This window comes from Aethalodelphis obliquidens, unplaced genomic scaffold (genome assembly GCF_003676395.1).
Source record: "Aethalodelphis obliquidens isolate GAN/ISIS:26980383/991018 unplaced genomic scaffold, ASM367639v1 scaffold7, whole genome shotgun sequence".
In the NCBI taxonomy this organism is placed as follows: domain Eukaryota; kingdom Metazoa; phylum Chordata; class Mammalia; order Artiodactyla; family Delphinidae; genus Aethalodelphis; species Aethalodelphis obliquidens.
This window is the reverse complement of record NW_020837951.1, coordinates 21206324-21231176: the sequence shown is the minus strand read 5'-3', so window position 1 is coordinate 21231176 and position 24853 is coordinate 21206324. Positions and strand designations below refer to the sequence as shown.

Sequence of the window (24853 nt, the reverse complement as noted above, 5' to 3'; positions counted from 1 at the left end):
ATAGGATACACTATATGAAACACGATAATGTACATAACACATGGCAGTTAGACATTTCACCGCCATTAGACACGGTCACGTTGGCTCTTTCAAACCGTGCAAACCATGCTATTCTCAATAGTGGCATCTGTGATAAAAAGATCCAAGTGCATGTACTATCTCCAAAAGATGCAAGAAAAATGTGTAAACACAACAAGGGCTGAATACTAAGACATATTATTTAACTTCTCCAGTTCTTAATAACCTCATCTGCATTAAACAGGGATGTTAAATAGTTTACTAAAGATAGAGGAGTCTGAATCAGACATCATTATCCAATCTCTGATGGTAATCAATCCAATCTCTTCTGATAATCACAGGATATTTTCATAAACCATTTTGTAATTAAGAATATAAAATATGTTTGTTAACAAGTCAATGAATAAGAGATAATCCTGTTTCCTACATTAACATTTTTGTTTGCTGCTTCCTGTCATTAAAAAGTTCTATTTTAAAAACTATTTAAATAGAATGAAATTTAGGGGGAAAAAAAAAATTCAAGAAAATAAAATCTTTTTTTTTTTTTGGCCACACCTTGCAGCTTGTGGGATCTTAGTTCCCCCACCAGGGATTGAACCTGCACCCCTGGCAGTGAAACTACGGAGTCCTAACCACTGGACTGCCAGGTAATTCCCCTAAAAATCATTTTATCACTAACACTCAGAGATAATAACTGTGGGTCAATCTTTAAAACTTACATACCTGGCTTTTTCCTTTCAACATCAAAAGATTAGTTACTTTGCCAAATGGTAGACCTAATGATATGACCTCTGCTTCGGTGACATCACTTGGAATTTTGCGAAGATGGAGAACACGGGAAGGCGAACAGGGAGGTCTATCTCCTTTAAATTTCTTGTTGTCATTCCCATTAGCTAAAAAATATAAGATTTTTTAAAAAATTACTGAAACTGATTTGGGCTGACGTATTACATTAACCATATCATCACATTTGACATCTGATATTCCAAGAGTTTCAGGTTTTGAAATTCATGAACTACGTACGGGGCTGATGGGAGAAGAGTAGAAGACAGTGGAAAACAAAACCATCCACCTTTCAATGAATGCGTTGATTTTTCACTACAGGTATTATATTTTTTAAAAATTGAACTCTGATTTTTAACGTCAAGGAAAAGTGCTGGGTAAATGAATTACATATTTAGAGGTATCAAAACCTCTAAATAGTTAACTATTTGTTGTGAATAGAGAACAGTATTTATAATATCTTTAATGTATTTTAAAGGTATTTTTCTAATTTGTCCTATTACTAATTAAACAAATAAGAAAAATAACTTTTAGGAAAGACAGTAATAAAAATTTTATATTTATCACACCCTACGAGGATTTGGATTTGAGATGCATGTTTATGAAAATAAGTTTATTTCTTGGGCATCATATAATTTTTACCAATCTATTTTTTAAAGTACTTTTAGAACATAAATTGTGGTTTCTTAGGATAATCTTATCCCTTATGATATAACAGGCAGTTCTTAACATAAGCATCATCACCTTTCTGGAAATACAAATTTTTAGCCCCACCTCAGACCTACTGAATCAGAAACATCCCAGTAACTGTGTTTTAACAAGCTCTCCAGATGATTCTGAAGCAACCTAAAGTTTGAGAACCACTGCTGTAAAATTAAGAAATCCATTATGCCAGTTTACAGCCAAATTTTATTTAAAGCCTATCTTTTAACAGTGACAATAACTAGAACTGACAAGCCTGTAACAAGTACTCAAATTTATGTACATAAGATTCAGAAATGTTTTTCTCCCAGAAATAGCACCAAGTAAGACTGAATGCAAATTATCTGAAAGCCCAAAGTTTCATTACAGTGTTTTTTTTTAATACTAAAATACTTAGCAGTATTAGGAGGAAAATATAATCTTTCCAAACACCTAAGATTATCATTTTTCTAAACACTAATGAAACTTTACAATCAGGTGTCTGTGATCCTAAATAAACAAATTTCATGAGGACCACGTAAAAATTATATGGCAGTATTTTGTACCCATAGCTGTGGCACAGAACTCAACTTGCTTACAGGTAAATAGGTTGACTTAATACCAAAACCAGCACTTGCTCCCAAATTCTCTATGTTCATAAATGCAGGCAACATCCTACCTGGACCCAAATACCATCAATTCCTAGAGGTCCTTACAGGTCTGTGCCTGTATATAACAAATGCCTAGGACAGAGTGTGGAAAATAATCGGCAAATATTTGTTGGAAATTAATCTGGGAGGCAAGAGGTTCCTTCTCCTTTCTCATCATGAAATATTTATTTTTCCCTCCAAAATGACTGATTCCATTTTCATCTCCACGCTCAATGTCACCTCACCTATGATCTTGGCCCCTTTTACTCTCCCTTCCTCTAGTTTCACCCCTCCCCCACTTCCACTCAGATCCAACATCATATCAACCTAAACAGATGTATCATGTCATTATCCTGCTCTAAAAACCCTGACAGGATTCCAGCTACCTAAAATGTCCATTAGTTTCTAGTTTTCACGCTGTTTTCATTTACACTGTTTCACTGGAGTTGACAAAAATATACTAAGTTAAATATTATTAATTTTAACAGATGAAGAGACAGAGGTTCAGAGATTAAATAATTTTTGTACACAGCTAGCAAGTGATAAAAGCATTATTCAAACTTAAGTTTAAAGGTAATTTTCTTAACCACAAAAATCTCAAAGTGTCTTACCATTTGTAGAAAAAAGTAAGCAACCTGACAGTGACAAAAAATTTTCAGAGTATGTGCAGGTTTATGAGGATTATAATGATAATACTGTCACTAGATTAAATGCCAAATATCACCTCGTGGACAGGAGTGAAAGCCAAGCATGAAGTGCCTTTCTGCACCCTCCCTCCCTGTAAGCCTAGATGGCTAGACAACAATACCACCACCTTGTGCGTTCTAACCAGCACAAAGTGTTAAAGACTAGAAAAACATACTAAAGGCCAAAGGCTTTTGTAAGTTTACCCAGAATATTCCAAAATGAATGAATGAACATTAAGAAGGTTGTTTCTTTAACTGAGGTGTTCAGAATCTCCGTAAAACTATGTGTGAGAAAAAATGAATACCTACATAAGCGATTTGAGCTTGCACTGAACTATCAAATAAAGACCTATGGTGACAAATTTTTATCAAGAATTATGCAAATATATCACCATTTTAGGTTGTTAATTGTTCTGCATTATAAAAGTGCCTAGACTATGTTCAGAGCATGGGCTATGAAATCACACATCTTGTTCTGACATAACTGAGCCTGAGATTCTTCTCCGATAAAATGAGTATAATAACAGTATTTGGAAAATGTAGTATGAGTATTTGGAAAATTAAATATGATAACATTTAAATGTTAGGTGTAATGCCTAGTACAAAGTGATCAATAATCTATGTCTTGATTTTCTTAGGAGGGCTTATTTTACCTGGAAAGTATGTTCTTTCTACTTTTTTGGTGCTAAAATAATGATTGTGGACAACAGTGGATTTTTTTCTCTTGATGTTCTTACTTGCAAAATTGACATTACTTAACATTAATTGGAAATTTTATTATTCTGTGTAATCTAAAAGCCTAAGAACTACTCATCTAGATGACCCAAAAAGGTTATATCTAAAGACTTGATAAATATAACAATCTAAAAATGAAAAATGCATATAAGCAATTATATGGCATTATAATTTAATAAAAGAGGAAACAAGAAAATTGCAATGCACTGAATACATAACTTTGACAAATTATTCCCTGTACAAAAGGATACACCACAGACTTTTCCAAAATTGTATTATGAAAATAAGCATTCAAAATACTTAGCTTGCATAAATCTTGTATTTTTTGAATATAATGAAAAGTCCTGAATGCCTACTATATATTAATTATGTTCCAAAGAGATAAGTGGAAGAGACTTTTTAAAAATTCATATATTCCCATCTCAAGACTGAAGGGATCTACCAAGAAAACTATCCTAGAAATATGGATTTTTAAAAATTCAACTTTATTAGGGTATTCTTTAGGTATAGTAAAATCCACCTGCATTTTAAATGCAGAGTATGACAACCTTTGACAAATAACCCATATGGCCACAAAAAATCATTGAACCTGGACTTTTTTTCTTTTTTTTTGAAGGACTTTTAAATTATCAATTTGATATTTAAAACAAGTACAGGGCTATTTAGGTTTTCTATTTCTTTTGCACCTGTGTTTTTCAAGGAATTGGTCCACTTCATCTAAACTGTCAAACTTATTGGCTTAAAATTGTTCACAATATTCACTTGATATCTATCTTAGCCTGCTCAGGACACCATAACAAAATACGACAGAGTGGCTTAAACAATACAAATTTACTTTTTCACAGTTCTGGAGACTAGAAGTCCAAAATCAAGGGTCAGCATGGTCACTTTCTAGTGAGGATTCTTCCTGGCTTATAGACAGCCACCTTTTCACATGGTCCTCACATGACAGGGGTGGAGGGAAAAAGCAAGCTCTTTGGCATCTCTTCTTATAAAGACATTAATCCCAGTGAGGGCCCCACTCCAAAGACCCCATCTCCAAATAGCATCACATTGGGGGTTAGGGCTTAAACATATGAATTTTGGGGGTACACAAACATTCAGTCCATAACAATATCTTTTTAATGTCTACAGGATAGTTCTTGATATTAGTAATTTCTGTCTTTTTTTAATAAACCTACCTAGAGGTTTATTAATTTTATTGATCTATTAAAAAAACAGCTATTGGTTTCATTAATCCTCATTTTCTATGTCATTAACTTTTGTTTTTATATTTAATATTTTCTATTTACTTGGGGTTTAATTTGCTCTTCTTATGCTACACTTAGAAGCTTAGATCATTCATTTTAGACTTTTTTCTAATAAAATATTTAAAGCTGTAAATTTCCTTCTAAGAACAGCTCTAGCTGAACCCTACAAACTTTAGTAAGTTGTATTTTCATATTAATTCACTTCAAAATATCTTCTAATTTCCCTTGTGACTTCTTATGTGATCCATGGATTAAGTGTTACTTTCTTTTTCCAAGCAACTGGAGATTTTTTTCTCACATATTTGAGGATCATTTCTTAAAACTGCTAATACAATTCTAATGCATAATTTTAATGCATTCATATTTAATGAGACTTAAGGACCCAGCATATAGTTTACCTTGCTGACCATTTCATGTGAACTTGAAAAGAATATGTATGCTGATGGTGTGCGAGAGACTGTTCCATATGTCAATGAGGTCAAGCTCGTTGATAGTGTTGAAAACTTCTATATTAGGTGATCTACAAACTTCCTCTAAAGGGTCACATAAATATTTTAGACTTTTGTGGGCCATACAGGCTCTGAACCAACTATTCATCTCTGCAGTTGTAACATGAAAACAGCCATAGCTGACATGTTGCAGAAAAACCCAAACGAACTTTTCGGCCAAGCCAATAAATAAGTATGACTGTGTTCAAATAAAGTTTTATATATAGATAGCAAAATTTAATTTCATATAAGTTTCATGTATCAGAAATTTTTCATGTATCAGAAAATATTCTTTGTGTTTTCCACCATTTAAAATGTAAAAATCAGGAATTCCCTGGTGGTCCAGAGGCTAAGACTCCGCGCTCCCAATGTAAGGGGCCTGGGTTTGATCCCTAGTCAGGGAACTGGATCCCACATGCTGCAACTAAGAGTTCGCATACTGCAACTGAAGATCCCGCGTGCTGCAACGAAGATCCTGCATGCCGCGACAAAGACCAGGCAGAGCGAAATACATACATACATACATAAATACATAAAATTTTTTTTAAATGTAAAAATCAATCTTAGCTCATGGGCAATATAAAAATGGGCAATGGAGTGGATGTGGCCCACAGGGCAGAGTTTGCTAATGCCTGCTCTGGATTCTTATTGATTTTTATCTACTACACTATCAATTACTGAGAGAGGAGTGTTGAAATCTGCAGCTGTAATTGTGGATTTGTCTATTTCTCTGTTTAGTTCTATTAGTTTTACTTTATGTATTCTGAAGCTCTGTAATTAGGTGAATATATATATTTAGGATACATATATTTATCAAGAAATATAAATAAATGGAATACAAAGTAATAAATGACAAATAAAATGGAATATAAAAAATAATCTAAAGGAAAAACAGAACAAAATATATGGGACAAATAGGAAATAAATAGGAAGATGAAAGACTTAGCGGGGTGCAGATTCAATCCCTGGCTGGGGAACTAAGACCCTGCATATCGCATGGCCAAAAAAAAGACTTAAACCCAACTACATCAATAATTATATTAAGTGAAACTGGCATAAAGATTCCAATTGAGGGGCTTCCCTGGTGGCGCAGTGGTTGAGAGTCCGCCTGCCAACGCAGGGTACACGGGTTAGTGCCCCGGTCCGGGAAGATCCCACATGCTGCGGAGCGGCTGGGCCCGTGAGCCATGGCCACTGAGCCTGTGCTCCGCAACGGGAGAGGCCACAACAGTGAGAGGCCCGCGTACCACAAAAAAAAAAAAAAAAAAAAAAAAAAAAGATTCTAATTGAAAGGCAGAGATTATGGTCTGGATAAAAGCAAAACAATTATAAGGTGTGAATAAGAAACCCATTTAAAATATAAAATCCAGGTTACAAGTAAAAGGATGAAAACACATAAATATGTAAACACTAATCACAAGAAAGCTGGAGTGGCTGTACTAATACCAGACAAAGTAGACTTCAGGAAAAGGAATATCACCAGCGATAAAGTGAGACATTTCATAATGATAAAGGGATCAATTTATCAAGGAAACATAATATGTCACACATAAAACATGCACATCAATGGCAGATAATCTCTGTTTTTTAATTATCATCTTTACTTTTTTTGTTTACTTTTTTTTAAGCGACTGCTCTGGGGTTAAATTGACAATTCATATCTTTAACTTACCCCAGTCTACCTTAAAATAATATTATAACACCTAGGTATTATGTAAGACCTTTTCAAAGTATATGTCTATTTTCCTTATCATATCCTTTGTGTTACTATCATATATTATACTTTTCACCTATGCTATAACTCCCCAAATATATTAATATTATCTTGCTTTAAATAGTCAATTACTTATTTTTCTTTTTGCATCTTATTTTATTCACTTATTGTGTCTTATGGAGCTTTCCATAGAGAGCATTCTATACTTTTTCTTCAAATAATTTTTTACTGTGGTATAATACACATAAAATTCGCTATCTTAACTATTTTTAAACGTAGAATTCAGTGGTGTTAAACATATTCATAATGTGTAACTATCACCACCACCTATCTCCACAGCACTTTTCACCTTGTAAAACAGAAACTCTATACCCATTAAAAAGTAGTTCCCTAGTCCTCCCTTCTTCCAGCCCCTAGCAACCACCATTCTATTCTCTAAGATTCTGACTACTCTAAGTATGCTTTCTTATTTCCTTTTGTGCATATCATATAGCTATTTTCTTTGTGGTTACCATGGGGATTACATTTAACATCCTAAAGTTATAACACTTTAATTTGAATTTAGACCAGCTTAACTTCAATAACATACAAAAACTCTGCTCCTTTACAGCTCTGTCCCCACCCCTTTCCATTATTATCACAAAATTACATCTTTATACAGTGTGTGCCCAGAAACACAAACTAACAATTCTTTTAATGCATTAGTCTCCTAAATTATTTAGAAAACAAAATGTGGAGTTACAAACCAAGTCACTTGGTAGCTTTTAGATTAATAATTTTAAAAAAATGTATTAGCCCCTTAAATCTACAGAAAACAAAAAGTAGATAACAAACCACTGTTAGAATAATATTGGCTTTTATAAGGGCCTTCACTGAGATCTTTATTTCTTCATATGGCTTTGAGCTACTGGCCGGTGTCCTTTCATTTCACCCTAAAGGACTCCTTTGAATATTTCTTGCAGGGCAGATCTAGTGGTAATAAAATCCTTCAGTTTTTGCTCATGTGGAAATTTCTCTTTCACTTTTGAAAGAAAAATTTACCAAACATAGGATACTTGGTTGACAGTTTTATTCTTTTAGCACTTTGAATATATTGGCCCACTGACATCTGTCCAAAGTTCCTGAAGAGAAATTTGGTCATATTCTTATTGAGGATCCCTTGTATGTGATAAGTTGATTCTCTCTCGATACTTTGAGGATTCTCTTTGTCTCTGACTTTTGAAAGTTTCATTATAAAGGTGTCTCAGTGTGGGTCTCATTGAATTCATCTTACTTGGAGTTCATTAAGCTTCTTGGATGTTTATATTCATGTTTTTCATCAAATTTGGGAATATGGTAACTCTGGAAATCAGACTCTTCCCCTTTCTAGGGGTTTTCTCATTTGTGTTATTGTTTTTGATTGTTTTAGACTGTGTTTACGCCAAGGATCAGCTTGAGGTGTAAATTTAAGTTCTACTCAGGTGTCTTCTGAGCCTTTTCCTGGGCATGCACTATCACTTTCTAATTTTCCCTGTAGATGCAGCTGTTTTTTAATGTCCTAGTCTTCAATCTTTGGCTCCCAAAAGGGGAAAAAAAGAGAAAATGAAGGGGAGGAGGGTGTGGAAAGCACCAGCCTTTTATATGCTCTGGAAGTCACATATATTGGGAGTGGGGCGTGCTGGCTTGCAACAATAGTGGGAGATGCAAGAACAATGGCTGCCTACCTCTTTGTCCTACCTGCATGATCAGAAGAAGCACCAGCAATCAGAGCACAGAACACTTGAAGTTGAAGGACAAGGTCCTTTTTGCCTACCCTGGCTCCTATTTGTAAGCTGCTCTGGAACCACACAGTTGCCTGCCATGTGACTGAGCGTGAGGGATGGGTAGCTGCTGCTGCACTAAGAGCTAAAATTGACCAAAATTAACCACAATTTACCTTCCAAGTCTTCCCCTGGAACTTGCAAGCCTTCAAAAGACTCCAGAGTTCCAAATTAGTTATAGACAGATTCTGCCAGTGCAATTGTTGTCTAGGTAGAAAGACAGACTCCTGGTGCTTCTTACTCTACCATCTTCCCAGAATCCCTCAATCATCTTTTAAATTATCCAAAAAAATGAGAAAGAGAAGTCACATATCCACATATTTGCCACTTTGTGTAGATCCAAGTTTCCACCTGGTATCATTTTCCTCAAGTCTGAGGAATTTCCTTTTCCATTTCATAAAATGTAAGTCTGTTACTAACAAATGCTCTCAGCTCTTGTGTGCCTCAAATAAGGCTTTATTTTAACTTTATTTTTGAAAAATATTTTAACTGGATATAGAATTTGTTTCATTGTATTTATCTACAGTACTTTAAAGATGTTGCTCAACTGTCTTCTGGTTTGCAGTTTCAGGCAAGCACCCTCATTACTCTTATCTTTGTTTCTCTGAATAAATGTGACTTTTTTCCTCTGGCTACTTTTAAGATTTGTTCTGCATTCCTGGTTTTCAGCAATTTGATTATGAGGAGATTTGGTGTGGTTTTCACTGTGTTTATCCTGCCTGTGGCTCACCGAACTTCTTGGATATGTGGCTTTACAGTTTCCACCATATCTGGAGTATTTTCAGTCATTATTTCTTCAGATATGTTTCCTCACTCCCAACTTTTTTTCTGGAACTTCAATTATACATATGTTTAGACCACTTAATTTTGTTCTACAGATTATTAAGGCTCTGTTCATTTCTTTTTCAGTCTTTTGGTCTGTGTGCTTTAGTTTTTATTGCTGTCTTTAAATTCACTGATCATTTCTTTTACAGAATATTAGTGCTGTTACAGCCATGCCATGTTTTTTTTTTAGATATTATAACTTTATCTCTAGAAGTTCTATTTGATTTTTAGCTTTCATTTTCTCCCTGTTATGTTGATATTTTCCTTTAAATCCTTTCACATACTTTAATAACTGTTCCAAAGTACAAATCTGCTAACTTCATCATCTGTTATTTTCTAGGTGTGTTTCTATGGACTGATTTTTCTCCTAGCTATGGGTTGCAATTTTTGATTGAATGCTCAACATTGTGAGCACTGGAATTGTTTTATTCCTTTAAAGTGCCAGACTCCTTTCTGGAAAAAATGAAGTGCCAGACTCCTTTCTGGAAAAAAGTTAAGTTACTTTAAGATCAGGTAATTGTTTTGGAGCTTGTTTTTAAGTCTTGTTAGGGTGGGTTTAGAATAGCTTTTATGCTAGAGCTGATATACCACCCCTACTGGTAAGGCACGTGTGGCTTAATATTCACCAACAGATTCAAGGGCAGGTTTCTGGAGCACTTTTCTCACAGATGGAAGCTAGAACTCCTACAGGCAGCAAGACGAAAGAGGAAAAAACCATGCAGAGATGCCCCAGAAGTAACACTTCCACTTATATCTCATTAGACAGCACTCAATCACATGACCACACCTAGCTATAAGGAAGACTGGAAAAGCAGTCATTTAATCTGAGTGGCAATGTGCCCAGATAAAAATTAGAGCTCTGTTGCTAAAGAAAATAGAAAGTATTGGGGTACCCAACAAACAGTCTCTGCCATAATTCCTAAGATTAAATTTAGGAGGAAAAGCATATGATTTATGTAGAAAAGTATAAAACATTTTCATAATTACCAAAGGACATAAAATAAGACCTAAAACCATGGACTCACATGCCATATTCCCAGATGGAAAAATAATTACACAAAAAGATCAACATTTCAGAATCCCTAAGATTTTGTGGGGAAGGAATAGGGAATGAGGGGCTGTTCTAGAACTACACAAAATAATTTAAAGTTCATATGTCCATTATAGGCTAAGAGATATTCTTTTTTTTTTTTTTTTTCCGGTACGCGGGCCTCTCACTGTTGTGGCCTCTCCCGCTGCGGAGCACAGGCCTTTGGACGCGCTGGCTCAGCGGCCATGGCTCACGGGCCCAGCCGCTCTGCGGCATGTGGGATCTTCCCGGACCGGGGCACGAACCCGTGTCCCCTGCATCGGCAGGCGGACTCTCAACCACTGCGCCACCAGGGAAGCCCAAGAGATATTCTTAAGGAATATTAATATCTAAGCAGAACGACCAGTTTGCCTGGGACAGTCACAATTTGGCATCATTGTTGTAGCAACCTGTACAGTTTAACATCTTCTCTTTTGAAAAAAAATTAACAGTTGCATTGAAATAAGCTAGAATAGGCTTAGTAGATCCAATTGATTTTTTTTAACTTCCAGTTTTTGCCATGCTCTCATCTAGTAGTTTATAAACCACATGTACAGTGATTAAATCTGAATGTTAACCAATGTTAACCAGTGAGACGGAATCTCTTCATGACTTTTTCACAGACAACACACAGAGTCTTTGATTTAAAGAGGAAAGAAGGGAGGGAGGGAGGAAAGGAGGAAGGGAGGAAGGAAGAAAAAAGAAAAGAAATGCAGTGGCAGTGGGGACTTCCCTGGTGGCGCAGTGGTTAAGAATCCAGCTGCCAATGCAGGGGACATGGGTTTGAGCCCTGGTCTGGGAAGATCCCACATGCCGCAGAGCAGCTAAGCCCATGAGCCACAACTACTGAGCCTGCACTCTAGAGCCTGTGGGCCACAACTACTGAGACCGCGTGCCACAACTACTGAAGCCCACATGCCCTAAACCCTGTGCGCAGCAACTGCTGAGCCCACATGCTGCAATTACTGAAGCCTGTGTGCCTAGAGCCCGTGCTCTGCAACAAGAGAAGCCACTGCAATGAGAAGCCCGCACACCACAATGAAGAGTAGCCTCTGCTTGCCGCAGCTAGAGAAAACCCGCATGCAGCAACGAAGACCCAACACAACCAAAGGAAAAAAAAAAGAAAACAATTTGAAAAGAAAATTTTAAAAATTTTTTTAAATTTTAAAAAAATTAAAAAAAAAGAGAAGAAATGCAGTGGGACACAGGTAGCTAAGGATAGCTCCTAACTCCTTCCATCAGTATTCAACCTTCTACCTATGCTATTCATTTGGCTGCCAGGCTGCCAGTCTGTGGAAAATGTGGGAATTACAGGCCAGTTACACATGAAATACAATTACGTTTATAATCATTCCATTTTATATCTTATAGTAAATCCATAAATCTGTAATTCTGAATTAATTTAACTTGCAAAGTTTCTTCTCCATGTGTAAACAATAAAGTGTCAGATGTTAATATACTGACACCACTAACAGAACTTTGCAAACAGTTAAATTGTATCAGTTTTATCATCATCTGCAAACATTAGAAAATCAGTTATTACTCAATAATGGTATAATATTAAATACTTTCAATGGAATCAAAGGAAAGTTTCTGGGAAGTCATTCTATCAAAAGTGAAATGTGTGACACTAATGAAAATTCAGTTTAAAAAACTCAGCTAAAAATAAAACTTCTTTGGGGTAATAATACAAATATAAATTTTGGTGCAGCAAGATGTCATGGCAAAAACAGTGTTCTGACAGTCCCATAAAGTAGACATGTATCTGCAATCTATTTGGTGCACACATAGCTTGTTACCAAACAAGCAATATTCTACAGATAGAAAGAAAAATTATAGTCGTCAAATTTTACAAATATTTTAAAATCCACATTTAGATTAACTGAACTACAAAAATTTTGTGATGAAGACTGTACTGAATACAAAAAAGATCTTTCAACACAATACATGGCTTTCTTTTAGCTATGCATTATCAATGTGATTTTTTAAATTATTTGTGTCTTTGAAGAACTACTTAAGTAACTTACAAAGGGATTTAACTTGTTTATAAATGAGCCCTAAAAACTTTGACACAATTTGTTCAAAATCAATTAGAAATATTTATTCAAAGAAGTCAAGGAATGGAGTACCAAAATCTTTAGTTTTTGAAGCTTTTAGAGAATTGCAAATACTGAATCAAACATTACAGAAGTATTTTTAATGTATAGGTGACCTAAAAAAAGAAGTTTTTACGTATCAACAGGCAAACCCTTCAGCAGGCCAACAACCCCTCATAAAAGGCAAACTAAAATTAGAAATTTTCCATGTATCACAGATATTTAACAAGGAAGTCTATCTCTGTTCATGGATTTGAATGTAAATGTCTGGATTTTTAATTTTCTCTTCCCTTCTGGTAGGAATCCCCAAAGCAATAAATTAACATATACATTAGGACGTGTTAGGGGCTGGTGATACCCTAGCAAGTCTAGCAGAGCAAACACAAAACTTCCCTGAAGATTCTCACAGAAGAAGAAAATAATTCAGCCAAAGATTACCTCACAACCAAAAATTATGAATCAAGGAAAAATAATATACCATAAGCAAATACTAGCAGATACAAAACCAAGTAATATTAGCACCCTAAAGAACTCCATAATTGTAAAATCTGAGACTATAAAAATTTTGTTTTAAGTAATTAAAAAATTAGGGGGAAAAAGCAATGGAAACCATAAAAAAAGAACACGATACTGTTTTTCTAAATAACAACAAAACTAGATCATCTTTAAAAATGAATCAAATAAAACAGAGAAAAATGAAAAATATATGCCTTGAAATCAATTACTCAATAGAAGGATTAAACAGCATATTAGACAAAGCTGAACAAATAATGAATGAATCAGAAAATCATTTCAAGGAAATTATCCAAAATACAAGACCTTAATGAGAAAAAGGTGACAATAAATGTAAGAGGTTAAAACAACTTGCAGGACTAAATGAGGTGGTCCTATACATGTCTAACTGGAGTTCCAAAAGGAAACAATTCTTTGGAAAGTAGGGTCACTCCTAGACAGAATAAATGAAAGTAAGTCTGCAGCAATGGTCTTCAACACTGGCTGCACCTTACATGTATCACCTAAGAAACTTTAGAAACAAATTAAAAACAGTGCCTAGGTCCCCCTTCCCCCTCCTGTAATTTTGGAATTGGTGTGGAGTGGGTCAAGGTGTCTGTATTTTCTTCAAAGCTTCCCAAGCTATTTTAGTGAACATCCAGGGTTGAGAACTAGTGATCTACACCTAGACACAGCTAGAGAAACCACAGAACAAAATTAAAGAGAAAAATGTTAAAACAACTACAGAGAACTAATACTATCTACAAAATAATAATAGATTGACAAAAGACTTCTCAACAACAGATGCCAAAAGAATAATAAAACAATACCTTCAAAGTACTGAGAGAAAATAACTGTCAACCTGGAATTCTAAATAGCTAACTACCATTCAATAGTAATATCAAAATAGACATTTTTAGTCAGTCTAAGAGGTTACCATTTATAGAGTTTTGCTGAAATAGCTACTGAAGAAAAACACTGAACCTAGAATGGAATGGGATACAAGAAGAAATTGAAAACATAAAAGCAAAACACAGCAGACTACTGATGCCAGCTAAACTCACAGCTCATACTTCTTTTCCTAAGTAATCAATCAATCAGGATGTCAGTCCTTCTGGTCATCCATCCCAGTAGTTTGTAAACATGACCGAACAAACTGACCTCAGTTTTAAAAATAAGAACAAGGGCTTCCCAGGTGGCACAGTGGTTAAGAATCCTCCTGCCAATGCAGGGGACACGGGTTTGAGCCCTGATCTAGGAAGATCCCACACGCTGCGGAGCAACTAAGCCCGTGCGCCACAACTACTGAGCCTGTGCTCTGGAGCCCGTGAACCACAACTACTGAGCCTGAGTGCCACAACTGCTGAAGTCCACGTGCCTAGAGCCCGTACTCTGCAGCAGGAGAGGCCACCACAATGAGAAGCCCATGCACTGCAACTAAGAGCAGCCCCCGCTCGCTGCAACAAGAGACACCCACGCGCAGCAATGAAGACCCAACGCACCCAAAAATAAATTAAAAAATAAATAAATTTATAAAAAAAAGAATACATGGGTCCCACCCTAGATGTACTGTTAACTCTAGGAGTAAGGGCCGAAATTTTCTTAAAAGCCTACCAGATCAAGAGGATAATCAGGTTTAGGAACTTCAGATTTCTACCATTTCCTTCATTCAGCAGTTCTCTTAAAGTGTGGTTCCCTGGCACTACCTCTTAAAGTGTGGTTCCTCATATGGCAGCATCATCATTACCTGTGAACTTGTGGAAATGCAAATTCTCAGGACCCACTCCAGATCTACTGAATTAGAAATTCTGAGGATGGACTCTGCAACTGTGCTTTAGCAAGCCCTCCGGGTGATTCTGATGCCAGGTCATTTTTGAGAAAGCTGCTTTAATCTCCTGCTCTAAGTACCCTGTTCACACTTCCACATGAACAAACCCCCTGCTGCTGTCCTGCCTACAAAATCCTTCCATTTAGTCTTCTAGAGCAATGTACCATGGCTGACCAATTCCCAAACATTCTTAATCTCTTCACTGGATTTTTACATCTTTTGTCTTAACTGAACCTGGTTCACTTCTCTTACAGGGTCTTTACATAAAGGTTGTTCACTCTCCCAAACATCATGTAACTCAGGGTCTGGAAAGTGAGGTCTACTCATTCCCTAACTCCCTATAACACCAAAACATCTGGATAAAGATCTCACCTTTTCTGAGACTCTCCACTCTCATGGCTTCAGTTGTTAAGTGTATTATGATATTGACTTCCAAATTTCTCTTATGATGTTGAGACCAGAACCCACTACCTATCTCACACTTCCATCTGGATGTCCCCAGAGGAACCTCAAATCAATATATAAAAATCTGGGGACTGGGCTTCCCTGGTGGCGCAGTGGTTGAGAGTCCGCCTGCTGATGCAGGGGACACGGGTTCGTGCCCCGGTCCAGGAGGATACCGCGTGCCGCGGAGCGGCTGGGCCCGTGAGCCATGGCCGCTGAGCTTGCGCGTCCGGAGCCTGTGCTCTGCAACGGCCCGCGTACCGCAAAAAAAAAAAAAAAAAAAAAAAAAAAAAAATCTGGGGACTTCCCTGGCGGTCCAGTGGTTAAGACTCTGTGCTTCCAATGCAGGGGGTGCGGGTTCGATCCCTGGTCGGGGAACTAAGATCCCACATGCCATGTGGCCAAAAAAAAAACAAAAGACAAAAAAAACTGAACCTGCCATATTGTCCAACCCTGCTCTTCCTGTACTTTCTAATATAAATGAAGGCACCACAATTCAGCTATCCAATTATCTAAGTCTAAACCTATAAATCATCAATGGAATTCCTTATTCAAACATTCGATTAATCACCAATTACCATCAATTATTTCACCTTCTGTTAAGTTCTCTAATTCTCACCATCACAACTACTACTGCTATAGTACAAATTCTCCACCCTTACTAGGATTTCTTATACAGCAATAGCCCCCTAACTGCTCACTCTCTCTCAAGTATTGCACTCCTCCAATTCATTTTATAGTCCCTAAATTTCAAGAACATTTATTTTTAAAATCATGTGAACTTACAGTTTTAATACTTCTACTCTAAATCCATCATCATTCAACACAAGTTTTTAAATCTAGCTCTTTTACTCAATAGTTCTAGATCACCAACTTACTGATAATTTTATCACAACTATGTGATAATTTTACTTACTGTGATAATTTTATCACAACTATGTTACAAAGAATGTCAGTCAAAAAAGTAATTATCTAATTAAATCCAAATTAATGCTTAAAATTTAAGTGCTGTAACTAATAATTTCATCTATATGAGCTTCACTGCCACAAATTTTAGATTTTGTTGTAAATAATAGCACTGCATGTTTATAAGATGAGCAAAATAAGAACATGGTGAAAAGAAAATTTTTGAAACCCAGAGAAAGAAAACATCTCAGATTTTGAAAAAATGAAAACTCACCATACACACCTGCAGAACGAGTGGAACTGTTCATGGTAAAAGGTCCGTTAACGATGTCGGAAGAAAGAAGCTCATCAGATCCCCGCTGAAAAGCAAGAGCAATATTCTGTTAATAAAACAAGTCTTGGATAATGGTCCATATTTACTACTAAAAATATTAAAAGCTAATATTAGTTAATCTGAATATCAAGGCACTTAAGGGGAAGTCTTCAAGAATCATAAAATCTAAAGGTTGGAAGTGAACTTAATAGTAAACAAAAATTATTGAACATCCACATGATTGTTAGTTATAAAAAAGAGAATTGCCATCACATAATTGGGGGCATAATCCCACAACCCTTTTGAATGAAACTCAATTCTCTGAGATACTACATCTGAAGTGTCAAAAACCATACTTAGGGGTTGAATCCTGACATTGTTTTTGTAGTATATTTTTAAGTATATTTAGTATATTTTAAATACATTTTGGTATATTAAGTATGTTAAGTTTTGTAGTATATATATATTTTTATAAAGGACTGATGACTTTTTTGTTTTGGCTGCGTTGGGCCTTCGCTGCTGCGCGTAGGCTTCCTCTAGTTGCGGTGTGGGGACTACTCTTCACTGCAGTGAGCAGGCTTCTCACTGTGGTGGCTTCTCTTGTTGCGGTGCACGGGCTCTAGGCGCGGGCTTCAGTAGTTGTGGCTCATGGGCTCTAGAGCACAGGCTCAGTGGTTGTGATGCACAGGCTTAGCTGCTCCGCGGCATGTGGGATCTTCCCAGACTAGGGCTCGAACCCATGTCCCCTGCATTGGCAGGTGGATTCTTAACCACTGAATCACCAGGGAAGTCCTGTAGTACATTTTTAAGTATTTGCGTGCAAATAATTGTGTAGCACTCCCTTGACTTTTTCATAGATGTGTATTTTTAAAAGTTGAACACAAAGATGCAATTTATTTCTATATTGGTCAAATCCTTTAAATAAGTGATTTTTTAAATTCATTAATCCTTAAAATGATCTTTAATGTGTACTATTTCTTTCTTTCTTTCTTTTTTTTTTTTTGTGGTACGCAGGCCTCTCACTGCTGTGGCCTCTCCTGTTGCGGAGCACAGGCTCCGGACGCGCAGGCTCAGTGGCCATGGCTCATGGGCCCAGCCGCTCCGCGGCATGTGGGATCTCCACGGACCAGGGCACAAACCCGTGTCCCCTGCATCGGCAGGCGGACTCTCAACCACTGCGCCACCAGGGAAGCCCTGTGTACTATTTCTTAAACAACTACTGTTTAAGTAATTTAGACTTTTTTTCAGGTAAGAGTTTTGACCAATTCCAGAGTTGAACTGTCAAAGCTGAAAGACAAGTCAGTCTAGCCTTTTCATTGTAAAACCATAAGGTCTTTTACCAAGATTAAAATGTTTATATCTAGGAAGTACAATAAACACCATGTATAAATTTAAAAATAACCTATTTCAACTGGTAGTTTGTTCAGCTCTCGGTCAATTTTTTTTTGGCGGTGCCACACGGCTTGTAACATCTTAGTTCCCCAAACAGGGATCAAACCCCGGGCCCCCGCAGTGGAAGCATGGAGTCCTAACCACTGGACCACCAAAGAATTCCCAAGCTCGGTCAACTTTTAAGAACAAATATTTCAGTCTACTAGATGATAAAACCTAATCCCCAAACTATTCTACAAAAGTTATAACATCAACAGTGCTCCGACAGATATAATGTTTAGGGGTAAGGACCACTTCTGCAGGGAACAACCTCAGCCTTTGCTGAAGAAAAGCAAACCACCAATGCGTTTGCATAATATAAATACAATTATTTAAACAATTCCTGTATTAAACATCTAGAAATTATTCCCTTTGGTCTTTCACCCGTAAGTTTATAGAGACAGTTTGGAATAAGAGAAAGGAACTAAGTGAGCACGTGAGATGAAATAAAATTGAAAATCTCAAATTCCAGAAAGACTTGGATTATGACCTCACTAAAAGCAAAGGTCTTCCTGAGAATATGTGAAATACAGATATTGGCAGACAAAGACAGACTTCGTATAGCCAGTGGATATGGAAAGGTGAATTTTTGCAGTTTTAAATGTAGTAAAAAGTTAAACATGCCCAACATGTTTTTATATATGAGGAATTTGATAAACTATGTGTTACTAATAGATATATTTTCGACACATATGAGCGTAGTGTCAATATCAAATATCAATTTTCTACATGTAAATTGAATTAATTTGGTCTTAGAAACCACTTAGAGGGACTTCCCTGGTAGCACAGTGGTTAAGAATCCGCCTGCCAATGCAGGGGACGTGCGTTCGATCCCTGGTCTGGGAAGATCCCACATGCTGCGGTGCAACTAAGCCTGTGCGCCACAACTACTGAAGCCCGTGTGCCTAGAGCCCGTGCTCCGAAACAAGAAAAGCCACTGCACCACAACGAAGAGTAGCCCCCACCCACCACAACTAGAGAAAGCCTGCACGCAGCAACAAAGACCCAACGCGGCAAGGAAGGAAGGAAGGAAGGAAGGAAGGAAGGAAGGACGGACGGACGAACTTAAGAGATCACTTGAGCTCTTTTCTAGACTTGCAGGAGTATGTTAAAATGTCAACTAAATATTAATTCTAGGTGGACTGCAGATTGAAACGTAAAAGACAAAACAATAAAGACTCTAGGAGATAACAGAAAAAAGTATCTTCATAATCTTGTGGTAGGGAAAGATTTCTTAAACAAGAAACACAATTATTTAAAATAACTGATAAACTATACAAAAATGAAGTTATAATTTTTATTTACAATATATACAAATATTGAATCATTATGTTGTAGATCTGAAACATAATGTTACTTATTAATTATATCTCAATTTTTTAAAAAAGAATTTTATTAACAAAAGACATCATTAGGAGATTAAAAAGGCAAGTCATAGAGTGGGAGAAAATACTGCAGTACATATAACCAACAAAGATTGTATACCCAGAACTTACTAAGAAAAAGAAGAAAGGCTGGCAGGGGGGTACCCCACTAGGAACTGATATGAAAAAAATCAAGGTAACAGAAAATGACAAGAGAGTTGAACAGGCACCTCACAAGTAAAGTGGTATACTTTATTACTGTTCCAGAGTATTTGTGTCCTTCTTTTCCTGTGAAAGAATCATTCATCCCCACCTATGGCCACGTGACTTTCAATGCCTCTGAGTGGAGGATACCTCCCTGACCCATTGACCTTGAGCACAGTTTTGTGCTATGCTTTGCCCTATGGAGTATGTATGGACATGACCTAAATCCAAGCAGAACTTTTGAAAGAGTTAGTTTCTGCCGTTTTTCTTCCTTTTCCCCTTTGAAACAAGAGGAGCATGTCCCAAATAGAAGCTACTCTTTCAGCCTGATTCCCAGAATAAAAACATAACTGTATAGTTCCATAATAGCCACCAACTTTGTAAGTACACAAGAAATGTTTTTCTAAACCATATCTAAATGACTAATACCACACCCAACAAACGTATGAAAAGATGCTTAACCTCAATGGTCATCGGGGAATGCAAGTTAAAACCTCAATGAAATACAAACATATTAAAAGGGCTGACAATATCAAGTTTTGATAAGAATGTGAAGTGAGAGAACTGTTATATGTTGCTAGTGGGAGTGTAAATTGGTACAACTGATTCAATATACTAAAGTTGAATATATAAGTATCCTAGGATCTCTTTTATTCTATTCCTATGCATACACTCAAGAGATTGCCTGCTATGTGCACCTATACATATTAGAATGTTCTCAGCAGCATTATTTCTAGTAACCAAACTGGAAACAATCAAATGTCATCAACTACAGAATGAACAAATCTTTGTAAATTCATTCAATGATTTACAGTAAGGAGAATGAACTACTGCTCTACACAATAACATACAAAAATCTCATGTTAAGAAACCCATCACAAAATAATACATACTACATTGTTGCATTTACATAGAGTTCAAAAAGTAGTCACAACTAAATTATATATCTAAACTATGTATCTACTTGCAAAAGATGAAAATTGGACCCCTTTCTCACACCATATGCAAAAATTAACTCAAGAAGGGTGTATACGTAAATGTAAAACTATAACTGTAAAACTCTTAAAAGGAAACATAAAAGTAAATCTTTGTGGCTTTGGGTTAGGAAATGGTTCCTTGGTAACAAAAGCACAAGTGACAAAAGAAAAAAAAATACATTCATAAAAATAAATTAGACTTCTTAAAAAGTAAAAACTTTTGTACTTCAAAGGACACCATCAAGAAAATGAAAAGACAAGCCAGAAAATGGGAGAAAATATTTGCAAATCTATTATCTGACGAGGGACTGGTACCCAGAACGTAATCTCTTGTAACTCAATAATAAAAAGAGAAAATAATGCAATTTAAAAATAGGCAAAGGATCTGAACAGACATTTCTCCAAGAAAATATACAGACAATAAGCACATGAAAAGATGCACAACATCATGAGTCACTAAGGAAATGCAAATCAAAACCACAGAGATCACTTCAAATAAAAATTAAGACCATGACATCACTACATACTTATCAGAACAGTTAAAATAAAAAATAGTGACAATGCCAAATGCAGGTGAGGGATGTGGAAGAAACTGGATGTCTCATACACTGCTGAAAGGAATGTAAAATGGTACAGCCACTCTGAAAAGTTTGGTGGTTTCTTAAAAAACTAAACATAAAGAGCAATCTCAAAAGATCACATGCTCAACACAAAAACTCACATGTTCTATGATTTCATTTATATAACTCTCTCAAAATGACAAAATTATAAAGATGGAAAACTGACTAGTAGTTGCCAGGGGGCAGAGAAGCTTGGGAGAGATAGTCAGTATGATTATAAAAGGGTACCATGAGGGAGATCTTTGCGGTGATGGATTAGTTCTGTGGTGAGAATTACATGAACCTACACATGCAATAAAATGAAACAAAACTATACACAGGCATTGTATCAATGTCAATGCCCTTGTTTTTGTTGCTGTTTTCTTTAAATAATTTATTTTATTATTATTTTTTAACATCTTTATTGGAGTATAATTGCTTTACAATGGTGTGTTAGTTTCTGCTGTACAACAAAGTGAACCAGCTATACATATACATATATCCCCATATCTCTTCCCTCTTGCGTCTCCCTCCCACCCTCCCTATCCCACCGTATTGTTGTTGTTTTGGGTTTTTTTCCCCAGAAAGAGCATCTTCACTAAACAACAGGAAACAAAACGTGCCAGGAATCTGACCAAACACACAAAGCAGCGGGTGAGACTCCTCATAGGAAAGAATGACTCCCAATGGAACATAAATAGATCCCCTCGAAGTACATATATTTCGCATGAGTGTGTACATCCATATGTAATATATTGAAAGAAATCTGGTTTCTACCACGAGAAGTTACTCAGCAATAATCAATCAACATCTCACCTGAGGCCGGGAAGTGAGGGTGCTGCAGCCACGTTATAAACCGAGGCGCACCTCACGCCCGCACACGCCTCCCCTCTGTGCATAGGAAAGTTAGCCAGGGAAGGCAGGTGGCCGTGTGGCCGCGGAGCCCATCCTGCAGAACCCAGGAGCCGGCTGCAGCAGGGAGGCAAATGCCAGGCCGTGCCTGCCTGGAAGGCCGCGTCGGCTCTGGGGTAAACGGCAGCGCTCAGCACCCCAGCAACAGCACGACAGCGCGCCTGGTTTCCAACTGCGAGCCTGCCTCTGGGGTCCACCCAAGGCCCTCCAGATCTGTGTAGTTTGGCCAGCGGGGGCTTCTCCTAGGATCGAATGGCTCTTGGGAGGCGAGTAGAGTTTCTAGACCCACCAGGACTCAGCCCACATACACATGTGCACAGCCCCCCCCCCCACACACACACACACACACACACACACACACACACGTGCTTCAACGGAAGTCAGCAAGTTGCAAACAAGTATTCTACAGGGGCGTGCTCAAATAGTGCCTGCTTCGGAGTCAGTTTTGTCAACTGCATTCTGAGTTGTCCCCATGCCAAAGTGGATTTGTTCAAAAGATACGAGTTGCTAGAGGCTACAGAGACACAAGATGTGTTACACACTGGGGGGTACAACCCTCTCAGGGCTTGGCACAGTGTTTTAGTAACAAAACAAACAAGAAATGCACGGGAACCCAATGCCCTTATTTTGATAGTGTAAGTATGTAAGAGGTAATGATTGGGGGAAACTGTGAAAGGTACACAAGACCTCTCTGTAGTACCTTTACAGCTTGCTGTGAATCTCTAATTTTTTCAAAATAAAAAGTTAAGAACAAAACAAAACACAACTATGGAGAGATAACATCATTCTGAGCCAGAGGCTTCCTACTGACTTGAAAGACTTGTTGCCAGCCTAGAATAGTCATCACCATCATCACTGTGTTCAACCCTCAAGAGTGGATAAGAAAAGACTGGTCAAGCTGTCAATTACCACAGCTCATTCTCAGAGCTCATCCCTCACACTCTCCTTGTATACAATGGTGGTCCAGAAGGTGTCCCTTCAAAAACAAGCAACATTCAAAGAACAACCACAGGAGTTCCTTATGGGAATCTATACATAAGGAAAAGGAAGGAATCAAAAGATAACATACAACAGAAAAATGACACAACTTTATGTTACGAGCAAATGGTTCTTTGTAAAATGAAAAGTTTTTAGGAAAATATTATAGCCTCTCCTAAACAAAATACAAAGGGATACAACAGCTCAAGGGAGAGACAAATCAGAATTCTACCAAAGGAGTTAAAAGACAGATCTGTGAAAAACAAGAATAAAGCAGTGTCACAAAAGTCAGATGTTTCAAAGAGAGGATAAGAGAACCAAAAGTGCAAAACATCTTTCCACCCTCCAAAGAAGTTACCTGCTGAGAGGAACCAATTCTTACTCTGTAATTTCATTATCAAAAAGCTAGAAAGAACAAATTTTCAGGAAAGCACTTTCTTGGAGTTACACGAGATTACTTAAAAGGCATCTAGAGGGGCTTCCCTGGTGGCGCAGTGGTTGACAGTCTGCCTGCCGATGCAGGGGACACGGGTTCGTGCCCCGGTCCGGGAAGATCCCACACGCTGCGGAGCGGCTGGGCCCCTGAGCCATGGCCGCTGAGCCTGCGCGGCCGGAGCCTGTGCTCTGCAACGGGAGAGGCCACAAGAGTGAGAGGCCCACTTACCGCAAAAAACAAAACAAAACAAAACAAAACAAAAAAAGGCATCTAGAGAAGGTGTTAAACTGTTAACACAGGTCTGCCCCAGACAAGGCTTGCCAGCTAAGAATCCAAAAAAGTTGGGGTCTACTTAATGCACACATGCCATTTCAGTTTCAATATGAGGAGAGAAATGAGTTACTCATCGTTCTTTCTGTTTCTATCTCATTCAATAAACTGTTACCTAACTTCCTAACAAATCTCCAATCAACTATTAAAGTGAAATTATTCCTTGTTGCTTATTGAATCAAGTCTAAATGTATTGTGATGGTGATTAAAAGCTCCTCCTGCTCACAATAACACTCCTGTCTTGTAATTTTCCCCAAATACATCATCTTTATTTCTGCTACTTTTTATGCTATTCTCCTGCCTCAAACACTGTCTCTTCACAACATATCCAGTCCTACCTACTGGTCAGAGATAATTAATACCACATCTGGAAAATTTTTCAACCCCAAAGTGAAGAGACTGACCTGAATTTTGATTGTCTTTCAACATTAAAATGTGCAAGATTCTAGGTTTTAGTACACTTCACGTAATATATTCTTCCTATGTATATAACCATCAATATCACACACTTTGTCAAATATGTACACAGTTTTTTCCCAGCTACTCTGAGGTCTATTATTGTGCCTTATAACTTCATTATATTCCCCCATGCCCTATAACATAGTGTCAGGTACAATATAATGGCTCTCTGCCTTGGCTATAGACTAAAATCACATATCCAAGTTTAAAATAAATACTATATACCAGGTCCTACCCCAGAGATTCTTAATCAGTAGCTCTAGGCTGAGGTTTGAGCACCTGTATTTCCAAAGCTCTTAACGTGTAGCCAACTGAGAACTACTATAAACAGATGCTGTAATGAACACAGAAGCATAATAGTACAGCAGTTTAAAATGTAGTCTTCT

The 24853-nt window shown here is 37.2% G+C and overlaps 1 protein-coding gene across 4 annotated transcripts in view; it reads right to left on the bottom strand.

Moving 5' to 3' along the window:
• Window positions 1-24853, bottom strand: part of PTBP3 (polypyrimidine tract binding protein 3) — a 101544-nt gene that overhangs the window by 52196 nt on the left and 24495 nt on the right. For 2 of the 4 annotated variants that reach the window (XM_027105190.1, XM_027105191.1), the window contains 2 exons: window positions 16748-16823; window positions 742-911 (listed from right to left, as the gene is read on the bottom strand). In XM_027105190.1, coding sequence (XP_026960991.1) covers window positions 742-911; window positions 16748-16823 — 246 coding nt within the window. Of the gene's footprint in view, window positions 1-741; window positions 912-16738; window positions 16824-24853 lie in introns of those variants that run through there. The other 2 variants (XM_027105189.1, XM_027105192.1) reach the window with 2 other exon arrangements.